Source organism: Chanodichthys erythropterus, chromosome 7 (assembly GCF_024489055.1).
Source record: "Chanodichthys erythropterus isolate Z2021 chromosome 7, ASM2448905v1, whole genome shotgun sequence".
NCBI lineage: Eukaryota > Metazoa > Chordata > Actinopteri > Cypriniformes > Xenocyprididae > Chanodichthys > Chanodichthys erythropterus.
The window spans coordinates 22,770,005-22,790,004 of record NC_090227.1 but is presented as its reverse complement, the minus strand read 5'-3'; the positions used below and the strand labels follow the sequence as shown (position 1 = coordinate 22,790,004).

Here is a 20,000-nt window from a genome sequence, read left to right as displayed (position 1 = left end):
AAGCTCAGAGATAAACAGATGCTTGGGAGAGACTGACAATTAGTGGACGACAGCTGGAATTATGCCGTGATTTGAGGAATAATAGAGACAGACTTGAGAGTTGAGAAGACTTTGTAACCAACTAAATGATATGAGTATATTAGATTTGTACTGTACATGCACCTGAGCCTCAACTCGCCTCCCTAAAAATCAGTTAGGTAGCATCACTTATCCTTAGATAAAAAAATCAAGCATCCGTTTAATATCTTTTCACACTAAACATTTGGATTTAAGTTGATTAATTAATTTATTGTGCTTCATATCTGATATCAGAGATGGTGAAATGTTCTCAACACTGTTCCTGGATCTGTGCTTTGTGTTTTTAATTGTGAATGTCATGAGTTCACTATTACCGCTCTGATCTCAAACCTGTGATTCTGACAGGTGTGTGTTGTTGTGTTAATCAGTTCTTTGTGTGCGTGTGTGTTCCAGAGTCGACAGCTGGAATCGGAGACAGGAACCACCGAAGAACACAGTCTCAACAAAGAAGCGAGGAAATGGGCCACACGTGTGGCCCGCGAACACAAAAACATCATCCATTACAAACGGGTAAGAGGCGCTGGTTGCACATTCTTACTCGAAAACAACATCTATTACAAAGCGCGCGCACACACACACTTGAACATCTTCTGTAAGTGGTAAAAATCTGTTAGAAGTTCTGTTGAGATGTAAACTAATAATTGAATTGCAAATGACAGACATAAAACTTACTGTTTCATGATCATGTCCATGTCACATGTCCACAAAAATAAAACAAAAGAAATTAAATAAACCCTTAGATAACCCTTTTTATATAATATTATATTATATTATATATTTTGTTTTTTTGTTTTGTTTTGTTTTGTTTGACAATTTAGTGAGTCCAGCCCCAAATTAATTTTTACTTTTTTTTTTTGTAATTCGCATTATTCTCATTAGTGATTGTTATTAGATTTTAATTACTCTATATACTGTATTTTTACAGTATCTATCTACAGTAAAATATATTGCTATACAATATTATATATCATTTGTATTGCAATATTATGTTTAATAATCATGAAATAAAAAACGGTAGAACAGATACAACTACTAATCACTCTGTTGAATGTTGTGTTTGTATCTTGTCTGATTGTGAAAGGTGCCCTAGATTGTTTTTTTACAAGATGTAATATAAGTCTAAGGTGTCCCCTGAATGTGTCTGTGAAGTTTCAGCTCAAAATACCCATAGGTTTTTTTAAAAATTAATTTTTTTTTGCTGCCTATTTTGGGGCATCATTAACAATGCACTGATTTTTTTATGCACGGCCCCTTTAAGAGATGCATTCCCTCTGCCCCATGAGCTCTCAACTATATATACATCGCATAAACAAAGTTCACACAGCTAATATAACCCTCAAATGGATCTTTACAAGATGTTCGTCATGCATGCTGTATGCATGCTTCGAATTATGTGAGTATAGTATTTATTTAGATGGTTACGTTTGATTTTGTGTTAGTTTGAGGCTATGCTCTGTGGCTAACGGGCTAAAGCTAACATTACACACTGTTGGAGAGATTTATAAAGAATGAAGTTGTGTGTATGAATTATACAGACTGCACGTGTTTAAAAATGAAAATAGCAACGACTCTTGTCTCCGTGAATACAGTAAGAAACGATGGTAACTTTAACCACATTTAACAGTACATTAGCAACATGCTAATGAAACATTTAGAAAGACAATTTACAAATATCACTAAAAATATCATGGATCGTGTCAGTTATTATTGCTCCATCTGCCATTTTTCGCTGTTGTTCTTGCTTGCTTACCTTTAATATTGTACCTTTAATACCGTTAATATTGCCTTTCCTTGTCTAATGCATCAAATGGGCTGGCATTATGCAAATATAATGATTATATTAATGATCCCGACTGTTACGTAACAGTCGGTGTTATGTTGAGATCCGAGTGTTTTCCGGAAGTCTTTTAAACAAATGAGATTTACATAAGAAGGAGGAAACAATGGAGTTTGAGACTCAATGTATGTCTTTTCCATGTACTGAACTCTTGTTATTCAACTATGCCAAGGTAAATTCAAATTCGGATTCTAGGGCACCTTTAAATTAGTGGCAGAAAATGTGACCTGATGCCATGATTTTTTTTTTTTTTTTTTTTTTCTTAAGTTAGTTGCTTGCCAATTGAATTGAGCTGATTAACGGTAATTTGTTTTTATGGCAGGCTCTAGAGGAATGTGAGACACTCGGGACTCCGCCCACGGAACAGAGCCGGATCGAGCTGGAATTCCGAATAGAGGAGGCCAAGGAGAACATCCGCAAAGCAGAGGTGATGCTTGCTGCACGTCTGTCACCATTTGCTCACACTTGTGACATTCTGAAACACGTATGTTGTGTTTTCTTCCAACTAACACAAAAGGAGAAGTTTAGCGGGATGTTCACGCTACTTTTGCTCTACAGTAAGAGAGCGTACACATCCTCACACAAAGCTATCATGTCACTTCAGAAGACTTGAAGTGCACAAGTTATATAGTTTTTGACGGCATCCGTCTCTGTTCACTTGTACTGTAAACACGTGTATATTTACACTGAATAGTTTTGTGTAGTGCATTTATTTGAGTAGCATTTCATTTGTATTTATGAAAGGAGAGATTAGAGAAAAACAAGCCAGAAGTAGGCCTACTTCTGTACATCCCAAGCATCTCCCGCTCTCTGTAATGAATGCATTTCCCTTTCCAGACAGAGATGCATTTTCTCTCTCTCTATTGATCTGTTCAGAGACAGGCTGTCAGTCTCTTTGTCTGATCGATGTGTCTTCTCCTCTAAGATGTCCTGCCGTGTCCTAACACATGTCTTCTAGCAGCCGTGGCGCCCTCTGCTGGCCCTGCCTGTGACCTCTCTTATATGATAAAGCAATAGTTCACCTTAAAATGATAATTGTCATAATCAACCCCGTGTGGCTCTAAACCCAAATGATTTCTTGATTCCTTAACGAAGAAATGTCTTTTCCATGTACTGTCAGCATGGATGACCTCAAGATATCAAACTCAATAAATGAACCGTTAAATTGTGCTACATTGTAAATCTTCAGATTGAAATTTTATTTATTAATCCCTGAAAATTATGCTTTCCAACATCACTCTAAAGTCTAATACATACATGCATTCAAATATGTACATTTTATAATGAATCATATCAGGTTTGTCATCATTGACACCAAGGCTGGTAACCATGTCTTGAACAATTTTTTTATTTTTTTGCCTTGGGGGAGAGGGGGTCTTTTTATTTAAAGGATTTAAAATAATTAAATTAAATACTTAAAAGATTAAAAGAAGAAAAAATCAAAATTCCATTCAAAACTTTGACATTTTATAAAAATATGTTGAGTAGTTTACATCACTGGATATTACTGTCGGTCGCTGAACATTTCTATCATAAAACAGTTGTCAAATACTAAATATTTAGCTACTTCTTGTGAAGCACTCCTTCACTGCTAAAACTAAAGCGTTTCGTTGGAGTTCACGCTTTTCTTCTATGACATAAGCCCCGCCTTCTTTGATTTGATTGGCCATCTCAATCATTTGACATTGATGAGCACTGTTCAACCGCTGATGGTATACAGCCTGAAAATGTAAAAATTAAACATTTCTTTTCATCCTAACAACAAACAGAGCAGTGCGTAATGGAGTACAGCAGAGCAGCATCAAAAGAATATTAAATATCAAGGGGGACAATTTGGCCATTTCTAATTATTGGGGGGAATTTTCCCCTTCAGTGTCTATGGTGGTTACGGCCCCAAGAAATTGGTCCTTGCATGTCTTGTAAGTGATAAAATCCCACCAAATTTGAATATGCATAAGTGCAAATTCCACATTAGCAAGTGATATGGGTTTGGAGCAGTATGAAAGGGAGTAAATGATGACAGAATTTATATTTTTTGCATGAGACCAATTCGTGACTGTAAGATTGTAATTTAATAGTCTAAATGTAGTAGATTTGTTTTCCTCTTGAACTCAGAGCAACTGAAGCTAAATTATCTAAATTCTCCATTAGTTCTTACAGACCATTAAATATTTAATAACCCCATTAAGAGCTAATGGACAAGCACCAACAACACAACAAACAGAATAAGGAATGAAACATAAAGTTGAGTTTGGAAATGTTAACATATAAAAATGTTATTTGGCAGCAGGCAATGTGCCAGAGAAGTCTGTGTTTACTCATTAACAAATATTAAAAGTATAATCGCACTTTAATTATTTCCTTTGAAAATGTTTGTCCCCTTAGAATTACATGGAAATGAAAGTCATATGTAATGTTTCCACTCCGAAGCAGCTTCCAAAAGCTGTTTGTCATCTGTAAATTGAAACTGATGAGTCTTTAGAAAGTTAATTTGCATCTTTGCCTAATAATGAGAAATGCTGAAGTGCATGGACAGCTGTACACTCCTCTGAGATCAGACGCCTCACCTGTCTGAGGAGGAGAATACCCTAGACATTCACTTCTGAGAGGCTGTGTTGTGATATCGAGCTTCAGTGATGGACATTCAAGCTCCCAGAAGTTCTGTGTCTGACACTATCTTGTCTATTTTTAAATGCAGCTTTTTATGCTTTCCGAGGCTATTTTCACACTACACTAGAATACACGGCTGCCAGTATTGTTTTAAAGTTACATTAATTCATGTGACAGCCATGTTTAATAATCAATTTCACACCCTTACATTTTCAGGACCCAGAATTGAATTTTGAGAGTGAGTTTGGACTGAAACTTTATTTTATTTATTGTGAACCTTTGTATTATTTATATACTATTATAATATTATTATTATAAAAATTAACATTTTGAATTCACTTTTATTTTTATATTTGCAGTTTTCATTTTAAAGTTTTAGTAATTTTCTTATGTGCCTCTGTCATTTTTATTATTATTTTTAAAATATTCTATTTAGCTTTTTTTTTTTCTTTATTTTAATTTTAGTCATTTTAGTTTTTCAACTTATTTCATTTCTGTTAGCTGGCAAAGCAACATTTCTCTTCTTTTAAGTTTTTATATTTATATTCTATCTATTTTTAATTTTATATATATATATATATATATATATATATATATATATATATATATATATATATATATATATATATATATATATATATATATGTTTAGCTTTATTTTTTAATTTTTTTGTCATTTCAGTACTTTAACAATTATTTCAGTTGTCAGAGTAAAATTTCTCATTTTCATTTGTTTAATATTTATATTTTGTTATTTCAGCTTTTTTAATTAACAAAAATCATTTTAATAGTTAACAAATCATTCATAAGTAACTGCTTGAATATTACAGTACAGTATATATGTAAGATTTTGTATAAACAGGACAATCTGTCTATCATTTTAAATGATCTTTTTTATTATAATTTTAAAAAGTTATTTTATGTACTTTTGTCATTTTTATTTGTTTTATATTTCTATTTAGCTTTATTTTTTATTTCAGTGTTAGTTTTAGTAATTCTAATACTTCAATTTCATTTATTTCAATAAATAATTAATTTATTTCAGTATTTTAAGTTTTTCATCTAATATTTATATGTAATGTTAAATTTAATTTCAGATAATTTTCAATTAATAACACTGGACTGAACTGAACCACACTAATCAAATAGTGATTCATTCATAAGTTGCTGCTTGAATACTAGAGTATATGTAAGCAGTTGTATAAACAGGACAATTTATCTATCTTACTGTTTGTTTTTTTCAGACGATAAAACTGAAAGCAGAAGCGCGTTTGGACCTTCTGCGGCAGGTGGGCGTTTCTGTGGATACGTGGTTGAAGAGCGCCATGAACCAGGTGATGGAAGAGCTGGAGAACGAGCGCTGGGCGTCGCTACCCACCCTTACTACCCATGATCTCTCTCTCTCGGTGAGCACCCTCTTTATCAGTAGTCCCTATGTGAAATGGTTTGACGTTCAGATTTTATCACCTGTGTTGATCAGTTTCCCATTGAAAGTTATGGAAGTTAAGGCTTTACAACATCCCTGTTATGATTGACACCCTTGGTGCTCAGCGGTTTGTAGTTAGTTCAGAGCCATGCAAACCTCCCTGACCCGGCCCTTCCTGATTCTGTCAGCATCATTGTATTCAGACCCTCCTAAACAAACAGTTTAGCACGGCATCTCCGACAGTCAGAAAGAAATAATGTTGATCACAGGAGCAAAACCTCACCTACATTGAACTCAACAGATACAGACACACAGTGTTTGTGTTATCATGGCAAAAGAGAGAACAAATCCCTAGATGCTTGAAGATGCGACAGGGAGTTATGAGCTATTCTTGGTAGAATAGTGTTGTTTATGCCAAGTACACACAAGTACAAGTCTAAAGCACATTTGAGCACATACCATTTGATATTTTGGTACACACTTTACATACATTCACATCCCTTACTTATTCACACACACAAGTGCAGAATAATTTATTGTTGTCAACAAACAAGATGGAGGAATATCTTGAGGTGGTTTTTGCACTGATTTGCACTCTTCCACTCCTCCATGATGACATCACATAGCTGGTGGATGTTAGAGACCTTGCGCTCCTCCACCTTCCGTTTGAGGATGCCCCACAGATGCTCAATAGGGTCTAGTCCATCACCTTTACCCTCAGCTTCTTTAGCTAGGCTTAGCTAGTCATCTTGGAGGTGTGTTTGGGGTCGTTATCATGTTGGAATACTGCCCTGAGGCCCAGTCTCCGAAGGGAGGGGATCATGCTCTGCTCATTCGTGATTCCCTCAATGAACTGTAGCTCCCCAGTGCCGACAGCACTCATGCAGCCCCAGACCATGACACTCCCACCAACATGCTTAACTGTAGGCAAGACACAATTGTCTTTGTACATGCTTGACACCATCTGAACCAAATAAGTTTATCTTGGTCTCATCAGACCACAGAACATGGTTCCAGTAATCCATGTCCTTAGTCTGCTTGTCTTCAGCAAACTGTTTGCAGGCTTTCTTGTGCATCATCTTTAGAAGAGGCTTCCTGCTGGGACGACAGCCATGCAGACCAATTTGATGCAGTGTGCAGCGTATGGTCTGGGCACTGACAGGCTGACCCCCAACCCCTTCAACCTCTGCAGCAATGCTGGCAGCACTCATGCATCTATTTCCCAAACACAACCTCTGGATATGACGCTGAGCATGTGCACTCAACTTCTTTGGTCGACCATGGCGAGGCCTGTTCTGAGTGGAACCTGTTCTGTTAAACCTCCCGTTAAGCTCAGTTTCAGGGTCTTGGCAATCTTCTTTATGTAGAGCAACAATTGCTTTTTTTTTTTTTTTTGATCCTCATAGAGTTCTTTGCCAGGAGGTGCCATGTTGAACTTTCAGTGACCAGTACGAGAGAGTGAGAGCGATAACACCAAATTTAACACACCTGCTCCCCATTCACACCTGACACCGGGGAGAGAAAATGGCTTATTGGGCCCATTTTGGACATTTTCACTTAGGGTGTACTCATTTTTATGGCCAGCGATTTAGACATTAATGGCTGTGTGTTGTTATTTTGAGGGGACAGCAAATTTCAACTTTACATTGTAGCAAAGTGTCATTTCTTCAGTGTTGTCACATGAAAAATTATAGTAAAATATTTACAAAAAAGTGAGGGGTGTACTCACTTCTGTGAGATACTGTATATATAGCTTATAGAGTAGTATTACAATAAAGCACAAGTGTAGCATGGTGCATCAAGGTATTAGTAAAGATTGAGTGATTTTTAGCTAAGACAGCAGAATAATGACAGTCTAAATAATGCGCCAGAGTTTAGCCCACAGCGTAGACAGATTGACCTCTGACTGTGGTTTAATATAGGGCTGGGCGATAAATTATATTATAATGAGATTGTGATAAAATGTATGTCGATAACCACAATAAGCTCTGGTCATTTTTACTTAATATGGATTACCCTACCAGTCAGAGCAAAAATAAATGTTCAACAGCCAGTCGTTCTACAGGGAGCCAACAAGGAAAACAAAAGCGAAACCGAACTTGTTACCCTCCAAAGCTGAGGAAATTGTCAACAAAAAAAGATAACATTGATATTGATCAAAATGGAAAAATTATATTGTGATCATATTTTCTTGGCATATCCCCCAACCTTAGTTTAATATTTATTCAGCTCACAGCACACACAAACACAAATGCAGAGAGAGAGAGATTTAAAGACAATAGGAGGCCAAAAGAGAGCAGCAGAGTTTGGTAAAACTGGACTAAACTGAACCACACTTCTGCTGACCTCTGTTCCGCTGTGTTTTATTTTCATACAAGGATAATTTAGGATGAGAGAATGAAAGCAGGTGAAAAAGCATAAATGAAATGATAAGAGAAAGTCATTATGGTTAGTTTACTGTATAAAAATGAGGCTTTAAACCTGTAAAGCCTCACACATTTGAATGTGATTTTTCTAGAAATTGATGCCTGGATAATCAGGTAAACCTAAGTTGCTTAAGTACAGTAAGTGTTCATTTTGAAATATTAAAATATAAAAGTTATTCTTTCTTTATAAAAATCAGTAACGATTTCACAGTAACCTTAAGGTGGACATTTACACTAAAAGGTTTTTATTTGCTAAAGAAGTGTAAACTATCAATGAGAATTTTTGTTGCAAGGTTTTGATCATGTTAATAATTTAGACGCCTTCAAATTTGCCTTTCAAATATGATACAGTAGGCTTTATAGGGTTAAGATAACAGTGACCTCAAAGTGTTTTCTCAAACTCATGCGCTTCAGTCTGTATTACTTCATCACAGGCTGTTTTATGTCAGTCTTGGGCGTGACCTATAGATCAGTCACCACATTACAATGACCTCGTCTGGCCTCATGATTCAGGCTCCCACTGAAAGTTCTCTTGACCTACACTGACGGACTTGGTATCAGTTTGCAACCTGTATTGTAACCAGTTAAAGCTGGTAATGTGAGATACACATTGAAAACCTTTGAGGTATGTGTGTCTAATACCCGTGTCCTTTGTTGATGATTTTATTCTTCTGTTGCCACGTTTTGTCTCTTGGGGAAAATGGTCACCTGATCCCCACAAGACCAATGAGATTGGTGGGCGGTAAAGTCCACACCTCTGGAAAGCTGGTCTTTTGAGCTTTTTGTTATATGCAGTTGTATGTTAACCCACAAAGAAAGCCTCAGGTTAACTTTTTAAAGGTTATTGAATGATATTGAATCAACAAGTGAGCCGTGGTGTTTGTCAGAGTAGTGACACTCGTTGTCGTGTTTCTGTAGACCACAGTGGATTTGGACAGAGAGGAAGGAGAGGAATTAGAAGAGAACATGGAGACTTACGACGATAGCAGCTCAAGTCCTTCAGGAACCCTGAGGAACTACCCGCTCACCTGCAAGGTGCTCTACTCGTACAAGGTAATAGACGCCAACACGCACTTACTATAACTAGTGAAATTGTTTTTGTTAATTGAAATAAAATTAGAAGAATAACTTAATGAATCATAAATATTTATGTATAATAAATGTGTTAATGTAATTGTATTTAAAGTAAAACCAAATAAATGGGTTTTAAATGTGTTTTTATTTTTAAAATTATTTTAATAAATGATAAATATTTATTTATGATAAATGTTTATAATGTTTTTAATTTTATATACAATGTATTAAATACAAAAAACAAAAACAAATAAATAAATGGATTTTAAATAGGTGTTTTTTTTAGTTATTACAAATTATACATAAATTTGTATTGATGAATTAGAAATACTTAAGTAAACCTGCTTGTAAAAATGAACTTATTTATAATAAATAGACACATCTCTTCCACAAGCACTTAACTAATTTGCAACCATGAACAAAAGCACTTTCTATAATAGTGCTTATTTTAAAAATAAATAAATTTAATCGTTCTCACTTTTTGCATTTATTAAATTAAATATAAAATGTAAAAATTACCTTTATTTATTTAAAAACACATTTAACTTAGGAACAGTCAAATTTGTGGGAACCAGTGTTGTTGTTTTTAACTAAAACTATTTAATTTTTTTTTTTTTTTTTTTTTTCATGGAAATAAAGCTGAAATAGAATACAATATAAATATTAGATGAAAAACTTAAACTAAAAAAAAAACTTAGAAATGTTTCTTAGGCAACTAACTGAAAAGTTGAAGTTAAAGTACTAAAATGACTAAATCTAAATAAAAGCTAAATACAGCTATTTAAAATAATAATAATAATATAAGCGCAGAAGCACATATCAAAAAGCACTAAAACTTTAACTAAAATGAAAACTAAAAATATATAAATAAATAATGCAAAATATTAATAAATGCAATAATAATAGTATTTTAATAATACTAAAGTAACATGTAATAAACCTCAAGTTGTTTAAAATACCTAGTTTGCACATATGATATCATCTGAAAATCAAACTTTCAAGAAATCTCAGTCACTATGGCGTTCATTAATTTTGATTTACAGCATTGATTTTAGTTGTTACACACAACACTGTTGAAAAAAGTCTCAAATGTCTGTCCCCATTCTGTTTATTGTACTAAAAGCTAGTCAATTTTCAAAAATATTTAGCAACATTAGCTGAGCAATAACATTAGTCAAAGATGACAGCTCTGTTGTTCAGATCTTTTCTCCTCAGGGAGTTTACATGCTCAGCAGCTTGACTCATGAATATTAATAATGTAATGTGGCATTCACATAACATGATGTCCTAACTGATCTGCTGAAATGCAGACGTTGGTCAGTAATTGGTAGTTGTAGTGGGCTGCAGTTTATCTCTTGCACATTTATTCTTTCAATGCAGTCATTAGGCTACAGTCTTCAGGCTGTCATTTTTTTCCCTTAATACTGCAGCCAAGCAAAATAAATATTTAAAAAATGTAATTTTATCTTCCAAAAAATGGGGAAGATGGGGTATGGTTGCCACGTCCCTGCATTTTACTCTCTTCCAGGATTATTCTCATGTTTGTAATGGTTCTGTCTGCGAAACTGCTAAAAATGTCAGCTGGTTTCTGGAAAAATATTAACCTGCACAGTTGGCCTTGTATTGCTCAATAGTCTTTTTTTTTTTTTCCTGTCTCTTTCTCCCAGGCCTCTCAGCCTGATGAACTAACGATCGATGAGCATGAGATGTTGGAGGTTATAGAAGATGGGGACATGGAGGACTGGGTGAAGGTGAACCAATCATACCTTGGTTATTTTAGTGGTTTAACACCACCTGCTGAAGTTTATTTTTCGTCAAAAAAAAAAAAAATCGTTATGACTGCAATTTTAGATGATGTACAGAAGAAAATAATGTTTGCGTTTCAGATCTCAAAACAAGATTTCCACAGAATTCCAACAACTGTTATTCTGACATTCTACACACCAGCTTTTTGAATGATGGTTGTTTGAATTCTGTGGAAATCTTTCTGGGTGTGTGCTGTTTATGAGTTTGATTATTACATTTTTGGTTTAGTGTATTATGAATCATTTGTTTATTCTTTTAGCTCTATATTTAAAGTCACAATGAAGCAAATTTTTCCATATTGTGATGTATGTAACGGATTATCAAAGAAGAAAATTATGTAAATTTACATTTTATATTTAATTGTTTAGCAGATGCTATATGTCAAAAGTACCAACTTCGATACCAAATCGATACTGAAATTTTCAAATGTAAGGTTTTGAGCACTGTTGAGCAGATATGTAATCACCATTGATTGGCCATTTTGTTCACATATATTTGCTCAACATATATGCCTGTGATTAAAAGAAACATAAGCACTCGGTGAAGATTGTCATTGATGTCTATTTACAACATGTTTTTGAAGCGTTGATCACTGTAGCCAATCACAGACATATCTGATGAGCACGTGAACACAGTGGCCAATCAGAGATGTTTACGAATCTGCTCAACTGTGCTTAAAGCATCACATTTTTAAAATTTCAGTACCGATTTGGTACTGAAGTCGGTACTTTTGACAACAATATGCATGGATGAATTGTTCACAATTATATAAATATAAATATAGGGTGAATTTTAATTTCATGTTTATATCCATTCCAAATTTACAGATTTTTCACACCAAAATCAGTGAAGAAAATAGGATTCATTTCTGCAGATTGTGTTTGGCCCTAGTCATAAATGACTGCTGCTTAATGATGTAATCATTGATTCCAGGCACGGAATAAGTCTGGCCATGTGGGCTATGTTCCAGAGAAATACCTGCAGTTCCCCACATCCAACAGCGTACTGAGCATGCTCCAGTCCCTCGCTGCTCTGGACGCACGTTCACACTCCTCCAGCAACTCCACCGAGCCTGAGCTGGCATCAGGCAGCTTCAACGGAGACAGCAGCAGTGAGTCAAACACCACACACACACACACACACACATACACATACAGGTGAATGCTGATGATTTGTGTAAGTGATTATGTGAGACACATTGCATGTAAATGGCTTGCTCTCACAGTCACTGAGAACTTGGAAATATCAAGACTGAATATAAATAAGGTCTAAAAATATACAATATACAAACGTTTGTGGTCAGTAAGAAATAGTACTTTTATTCAGCAAGGATGCTGTCATCAAAAGTGACTGTAAAGACATTTATATTATTACAAAGATTTCAATTTATTGAAATTTATTTATTTCAATAAATTCTGTTCTTTAGAACTTTCTGTTCATCAAATAATCCTGAAGTAATGAATCACTGATATGAAGTATCACTGGTATTTATTTCACAAAAATATTAAGCATCACAACTGTTTTCTACATTAAAGGGTTAGTTCACCCAAAAATGAAAATTCTGACATTTAATACTCACCCTTATGCCGTTCCACACCCGTAAGACCTTCATTAATCTTCGGAACACAAATTAAGATATTTTTGTTGAAATCCGATGGCTCTGTGAGGCCTGCATAGGGAGCAATGACATTTCCTCTCTCAAGATCCATAAAGCTACTAAAAACATATCTAAATCGGTTCATGTGAGTACAGTGGTTCAATATTAATATTATAAAGCAACAAGAATATTTTTGGTGCGGCAAAAACAACAAAATAACGACTTATTTCAAAACACTGCTTCATGAAGCTTCGGACTGTTATAAATCAGCATGTCGAATCAGCAGTTCGGAAATCGGCCATCACTAAATAAGACGTAATTTTGTTTTTTTGGCACTCCAAAAATATTCTCATCGCTTCATAATATTAATATTGAACCACTGTACTCACATGAACTGATCTAAATATGTTTTTAGTACATTAATGGATCTTGAGAGAGGAAATGTCATTGCTGGCTATGGAGGCCTCGCTGAGCCATCGGATTTCAACAAAAATATCTCAATTCGTGTTCCGAAGATTAACAAAGGTCTTACGGGTGTGGAACTGCATGAGGGTGAGTAATAAATGACAGAATTTTCATTTTTGGGTGAACTAACCCTTTAATAATAAGAAGAAATATTTCTTGAGCAGCAGATCAGTATATTAGAATGATTTCTGAAGGATCATGTGACACTGAAGACTGGAGTAATGATGCTGAAAATTCAGCTTTGCATCACAGGAATAAATTACATTTTAAAATATTTTCAAATTATTTTGTAATAATATTTCACAATATAACTGTTTTTACTATATTTTTCATCAAATAAATGTAGCCTTGCCCTTGATGAGCAGAAGAGACTTTGTTTCAAAAACATTCAAAATCTTCCCGACCCCAAACTTTTGAACATTAGTCTACTTTTTTAAAGGATACAGTCCCCAACTAGGGAGCTTGTGCCTTCACAATGTCTCAAAATATTTAGAAGAACTCCTCAAAAGAGCTAGCTGTCTTCTCACCTATTAATAACTCCTTTCTTTTCTTCTTTGTCTCTCCCAGTGAGTTTTGTTAAGGCCATGTACGACTACGAGGGTCAGACGGATGACGAGCTGTCATTCCCTGAGGGAGCCATCATCCGCATCCTCAACAAGGACAACCAGGAGGACGACGGTTTCTGGGAGGGGGAGTTTAACGGTCGAGTGGGCGTCTTTCCTTCCGTGCTGGTGGAGGACTTGACAGCCTCAGAAAACGGAGACACTCACTGGGGAACAGACACACAGGTAAGACATCCAAAACTCACTCTGACCAGTAAACGACCATACTGAGACTCTGCGTCCATACTTATTGTGTGTTCCTGTGTGGGTTTGCTGTCTGAGGCCTGGCGTTGATTACAGGCGTGGACGCTTCCTTCCTGTAATCATTGTTATCTGGGGTCATGCCAGATCAAAGCCTTTCTCATTATCTTAATCATGTGAATAGAGTCATAATAAAACTATACTTTAATGTGGATAATACAGCATAATATAATTCAGTACACGCCTCTCTGGAATACTTAATTCTGATTAGTCAATTTTGCAGTCAGATGTTTTTGTATAATGATGATAAGTCATATAATAGTAAATGTTTGTTCTTTGACTATTGAATGCCTTTTCATGATTCAGAGTTTAAAATAATTTAATAAAAGACAGTACACTACCATTCAAAAGTAAGATTTTTTTCAATGTTTTTCTAAAAAGTCTCTTATATTCCCCAAGGCTGCATTTAATTGACCAAAAATACAGTAAAAATTATAATATTTTGAAATATTACAATTTTAAATAACTATTTTTCTATTTTAATATATCGTAAAATGTAATTTATTCCTGTGATGCAAAGCTGAATTTTCAGCATCATTACTCCAGTCTTCAGCATCATATGATCATTCAGAAATCATTCTAATATGCTGATTTGCTGCTCAAGAAACATTTCTTATTATTATCAATGTTGAAATCAGTTGTGCTGCTTCATATTTTTGTGTAAACTGTGATACATTTTTTTTTCAGGATTGTTTGATGAATAGAACCGAATTGAAATAGAAAACTTTTGTAACATTATAAATTACTTTACTGTCACTTTTGATCAATTTAATGCATCCTTGCTGAATAACCTTACTGACCTCAAACTTTTGAATGGTAGTGTATATTAACGATATCTGACACTGTAAGGATAAAAAGGTTTGTATATACTATCTTAGCAAGCTAACATGTGTTGTCCTCCGCAGGTGTCCCCGTGCCAAAGGCTTCATTCATCACTTCCTCCTCTGCCGCTGTACGACCAGCCGCCCTGCAGTCCGTACACGAGCCCGGAGACCAGCAGCGCTCCCTCGCTGCCCCGCTCACCGTCTGTCAATGGAGAACACAAACTGCCCATCCCGCAGAAAGCCGCTGTTCATAGTAAGACACTGGTCGCTCCAGCTACTGTCATCAGCAAACCTCTTGTGTTAGTCTGTTTATTCATGACTGTTAAGATTTTAATTTGAGAATGTTTTACATTTGGTTTAGATCACAATTCCAGTTTAAGTCCAGAGAGTCCAGGCTTCTCTCAGCCGTTGAGACTCACTCCAGATGGATCCGGACCTGGAAAACTCAGACCTGTATGTGAACAAATTTGCTACATGTTTGCTTAATCTGTTTGTTTTATTAACATTCTGATCTAATATCGCATACAGCATATCTAGTAAATAAATATTCAATTTTTTTATTCAGTAACGATTTTGCAGTTTCTTACATTTAGAAAATTATTTTTTTCTTAATTACTTTGGTTTCAGATGTTGGTCACTAGAGCTTTAAGGTACAGAGAAATATATATTTTAGAAATGTAAATATATATTTTTTATATTTTAGAAATTGTTTTTATTTTTAAAATGTTATAGAGTTTTAAAGATCATTTTCTGTGTGAATCTCATTAAATGTGACAATAACATATACAGGCCATATTTCATTCCCCAGATAAAACCAATTATATTCCTCATCAAGAAAATTAAAAAATTTAAATTAAAAAAATTTTTTTTGCATATTTTTCTGTAATTAATTGTGACTTTGCACCTAACATTAGAATTTGTAATATATTTTTATATTGTAATACATATTTTCACACTGAATCTCCAAATTTATGTATAAACAACATAATGAAAGTGTATTTTAAATATTTGTTTAATGTCATCTTTTTACTAAGTACTGTGAATGAAAATGACCGATACTAATACTGCTACTGATGTCTCTATTAAATAGATTTTTTCTCAATTTCTGGGGAAGAAATGAGTAACTATAGCCATTCAGTGTTACAGTATAATTGAAAGCCATCATTTTTAACATTTAAAAGGCTTAAGTGAACTTAAAACAGCCTTCACATACACCCGTTATAATAAATGTCAAATTATACATATATATATATATATATATATATATATATATGAGGGCTGGGCGATATATCGCATGCGATTGTCACGCACATTTCTTCAGTAAAGCCGGTTCCCTGATTAATAGACAGAACCGTAGATCACTGATACGCCACGCAATATCGCATTCATTATCGAAGGCGATTCATCTGCGATATGAACGCGATATTGCATGGCTTGTCAGTGATCTACGGCTCTGTCTATTAAATGCCGCTCCATTTGAAAGCAGGTGATGGTGATTTAGCGGTAATCAGGGAACCGGCTTTACTGACGAAATGCGCGTGACAATCGCATGCGATATATCGGTCAGCCCTAATATATATTTACAGCATGCTGATATACAGTCATATCTCATGGCTATGAGTGTGATATTGCGTTTATACAACAGTTCGACGGCACGAGTGTTTAAATAAATCAGAACAACAACGGAGTGTCAGTAAAAACCTTCTTTTGTGAGGAACTACTTCCTTCCGCTACAGATTCAAATCTCAAGTTGATAGTTTAACAGATGAGCCCAAGCCCCCGTTACTAGAGTGACCACCTGGCTATTGATCTGTTGCAGGACAGTAGATGTTTTTTTGCAGGACAATGCGGGACACGTGTGAGACAGATAAATTTACAACCACTACGCTATGTAAATATTGATTTACGTTTGTTGGCAACTTGGCATATGTGATTAATGTTTCTGGCGGTGGGTGCCCACACTATAATATTGCACTTCTGGCAACATGAAATCCTAGAGGGAAGACAATTCTAGATTCATGGATGCGCGTGCATCCAGCTTTGTGCGAGAAGGGAATCCGTCTGTGAGTGGAGAGATTCCTGCTTGCGCATTTGATGTGCTCGTCTTACAATAATGCGTTCTCAACGCATTTTTCATTATAATAACACCATAGAACCAGCATTAAATGAATTAATGTGAGAAGAAAGTCGTGTCTGAAAGTCGCAATCATTTTTTTTATTGGCTAAAAGGAATGGAGATTATTTAATGTTTTTCTGTAGGTGCTCGACCATTTCCGTGGGTGGCGCTCGAGCATCCATGGGATCGGCGCATAGTTCGTTGGTTAATTTTAACATCAGGATGGATGATTACATGCTTTAAATCATCAGTTTGGGCAGCTTTGAGCAGCTCTTGAGGTTCTTATCCAATATGTAAGATGAAATTCCTAGTGGTGTAGATGTGTTTACCGACTTTGATGAGGACCGCACTTAGCTATTCCTTTATGCTGTCAGTTGTCATCAACGGGAAAACCTCTTTATATGATTGCGTTGGTTGGATATTTTCACAGCTAGAATTTGATGGCTGCACAAATAGATATTTAAATGCCAGTCAGTTTATTTTATATTTCTTACTGTGGTATTGTAATTTTAGGGATGAAAAAAAAATGATAATACAGACATAAATGAAATGCGGGACACTACTTAAAGGTGCCCAAGAACGTTCTTTCACAAGATGTAATATAAGTCTAAGGTGTCTCCTGAAAGTGTCTGTGAAGTTTCAGCTCAAAATACCCCATAGGTTTTTTTTTTTTTATTAATTTTTTAAATTGCCTATTTTGGGGCATCATTAACAATGCACTGATTTACACTCGACGCCGCCCCCTTAAATCGCGTGCTCCCTACCACACCAGCTGTCGACTATATTACAGTGCATTTACAAAGTTCACACAGTTAATATAACTCTCAAATGGATCTTTACAAGATGTTCGTCATGCATGCTGCATGCATGCTTCGAATTATGTGAGTAAAGTATTTATTTGGATGTTAAAGTTTTATTCTGAATGAATTTGAGGCTGTGATCCGTGGCTAACAGCTAATGCTACACTGTTGGAGAGATTTATAAAGAATGAAGTTGTGTTTATGAATTATACAGACTGCAAGTGTTTAAAAAATGAAAATAGCGACGGCTCTTGTCTCCGTGAATACAGTAAGAAACGATGGTAACTTTAACCACATTTAACAGTACATTAGCAACATGCTAACGAAACTTTTAGAAAGACAATTTACAAATATCACTAAAAATATCATGATATCATGGATCATGTCAGTTATTATTGCTCCATCTGCCATTTTTCGCTGTTGTCCTTGCTTGCTTACCTAGTCTGATGATTCAACTGTGCACATCCAGACGTTAACTGGCTGCCCTTGTCTAATGCCTTTTATAATGTTGGGAACATCATGGGCTGACATTATGCAAATATTGGGGCGTACACCCCGACTGTTACGTAACAGTCGGTGTTATGTTGAGATAAGTTGTTTAAAGTGAAAAAAAAAAAAAAGTCCTTGTTTCCTTGTTTCAGTCCATTTCAATGTAAAAGTCTTTGCGACTGACTGACTCACTCATAAAGTCAAAATCACTAATGGACTCTTTCGCAAAACCAAAAAATACGGCATGTTATTTATATAAAATATTGTTTGTTTATTTATATAAAATATTGTTTATATATATATATATATATATGTATGTATATGTATATGTATATAAATGTATTTATTTATTTTTGATAGAATAGTCACTCATGAACATTTTATAAGCAAGCTGTTCTGTATTAAACTTGTTTATTTTGTGTTTCTATAGGTTCGGGCGGCACCACCTCCTCCAAAGCAGCACGCTCGCAGACAGGTGGAGAAAACCGAAGAAGTGGAGATCACGCTGGTGTAGAGCGCCACCCTAGTGGACTGACAACAAACCCCATCTGACCTCTGACCCCTCCCACTCCTTACGGAAGGGGCGGGGTGTGCGTTAACCTGCCCTATGAGCATCCTTAAATCCCTGAGTGGGCGGAGAACTGCGTCTCAAAGACATCGCCACCCTTTTTCATATAAAACAAACACCTCTTTTGGCGTCACGGACTGTTTGGTGCCTTAAACCGCTTTCATGCCAAACTCTAATCCTTGTATTCGTAATTACTTTATCGTGCAACGGGAACTTGTTTAAAACGTCATTAATCCACTAAATGCCAGTAAACGATTAGGTTTGCATCTAAAAAAACGAAAGAAAGGAATCAAATACAGGGGTTTAGCAGGTGCTAAAAGAGTTTGAAAGAGGCTACACTTGCACATCCATCTCTTCAGTGGGCTTTTGAAGAGCCGAACATGCAATACTAGGAGGATACAGGAGGCCTGCGTTGTCGTACAAAAGGGGTCAGCCATGAATAGTCCATTTCATATGTAATAGCACAGTACATTACTGTCATCATAGGAATGTTATATTCACGATAAACATCACAGATCATATGGACATCAAGGAGAAAGGGAACTGTACATAAAAGGCTACAATGAAAAAAAGGCAGTAGAGGAGAATGAGAAGAACGAGGGTTAAAAAGAGAGGAAGGCTGGTTACTTTGCTCTTTTTTCCCATCGGTTTAGCTTGCTCTTCTGTCTTGTGTTGATCTGAAAAGTACTAACTACATAGCTATATCCTTTTCTTCAGCTTTTCATTATGAAGACCAGTGTTTGTATGTATTACTAATATTTAGTCCTCAAAAAACATGCGTGAGACCGATCTAAAGATGTCGTGGTGTCTCTGAGCGTGTTTCTGCAACGGTCGCCTCCGCATTACCGGTATGTGTGCGTCTGTTCGGGCGGAACGTAATCATGGAAATATACCGATCAATATACAAGTATCAGTTAAAGTGCTTTTCCAGCCTAACGCATTTCATATTCTCATGCCGTCGGCACGGCATGCGTTTTTTTCTTTTATCAAGTGTCATGGCAGTATTTGAGATTGTGATGAAT

At 35.5% G+C, this 20,000-nt stretch overlaps 1 protein-coding gene across 5 annotated transcripts in view; it reads left to right on the top strand.

The window, feature by feature from the left end:
- The window catches only part of LOC137023183 (F-BAR and double SH3 domains protein 2), a 109,157-nt gene that overhangs the window by 88,060 nt on the left and 1,097 nt on the right, over positions 1-20,000 (top strand). For 3 of the 5 annotated variants that reach the window (XM_067389914.1, XM_067389915.1, XM_067389916.1), the window contains exons 11-21: positions 472-588; positions 2,238-2,342; positions 5,769-5,930; positions 9,295-9,429; positions 11,118-11,201; positions 12,190-12,367; positions 13,886-14,106; positions 15,087-15,258; positions 15,367-15,458; positions 15,633-15,655; positions 18,841-20,000. The exon at positions 18,841-20,000 is cut by the window's right edge. In XM_067389914.1, coding sequence (XP_067246015.1) covers positions 472-588; positions 2,238-2,342; positions 5,769-5,930; positions 9,295-9,429; positions 11,118-11,201; positions 12,190-12,367; positions 13,886-14,106; positions 15,087-15,258; positions 15,367-15,458; positions 15,633-15,655; positions 18,841-18,937 — 1,386 coding nt within the window. In that variant the 3' untranslated portion in view covers positions 18,938-20,000. The remainder of the gene's footprint in view (positions 1-471; positions 589-2,237; positions 2,343-5,768; positions 5,931-9,294; positions 9,430-11,117; positions 11,202-12,189; positions 12,368-13,885; positions 14,107-15,086; positions 15,259-15,366; positions 15,459-15,632; positions 15,656-18,840) is intronic. The other 2 variants (XM_067389918.1, XM_067389917.1) reach the window with 1 other exon arrangement.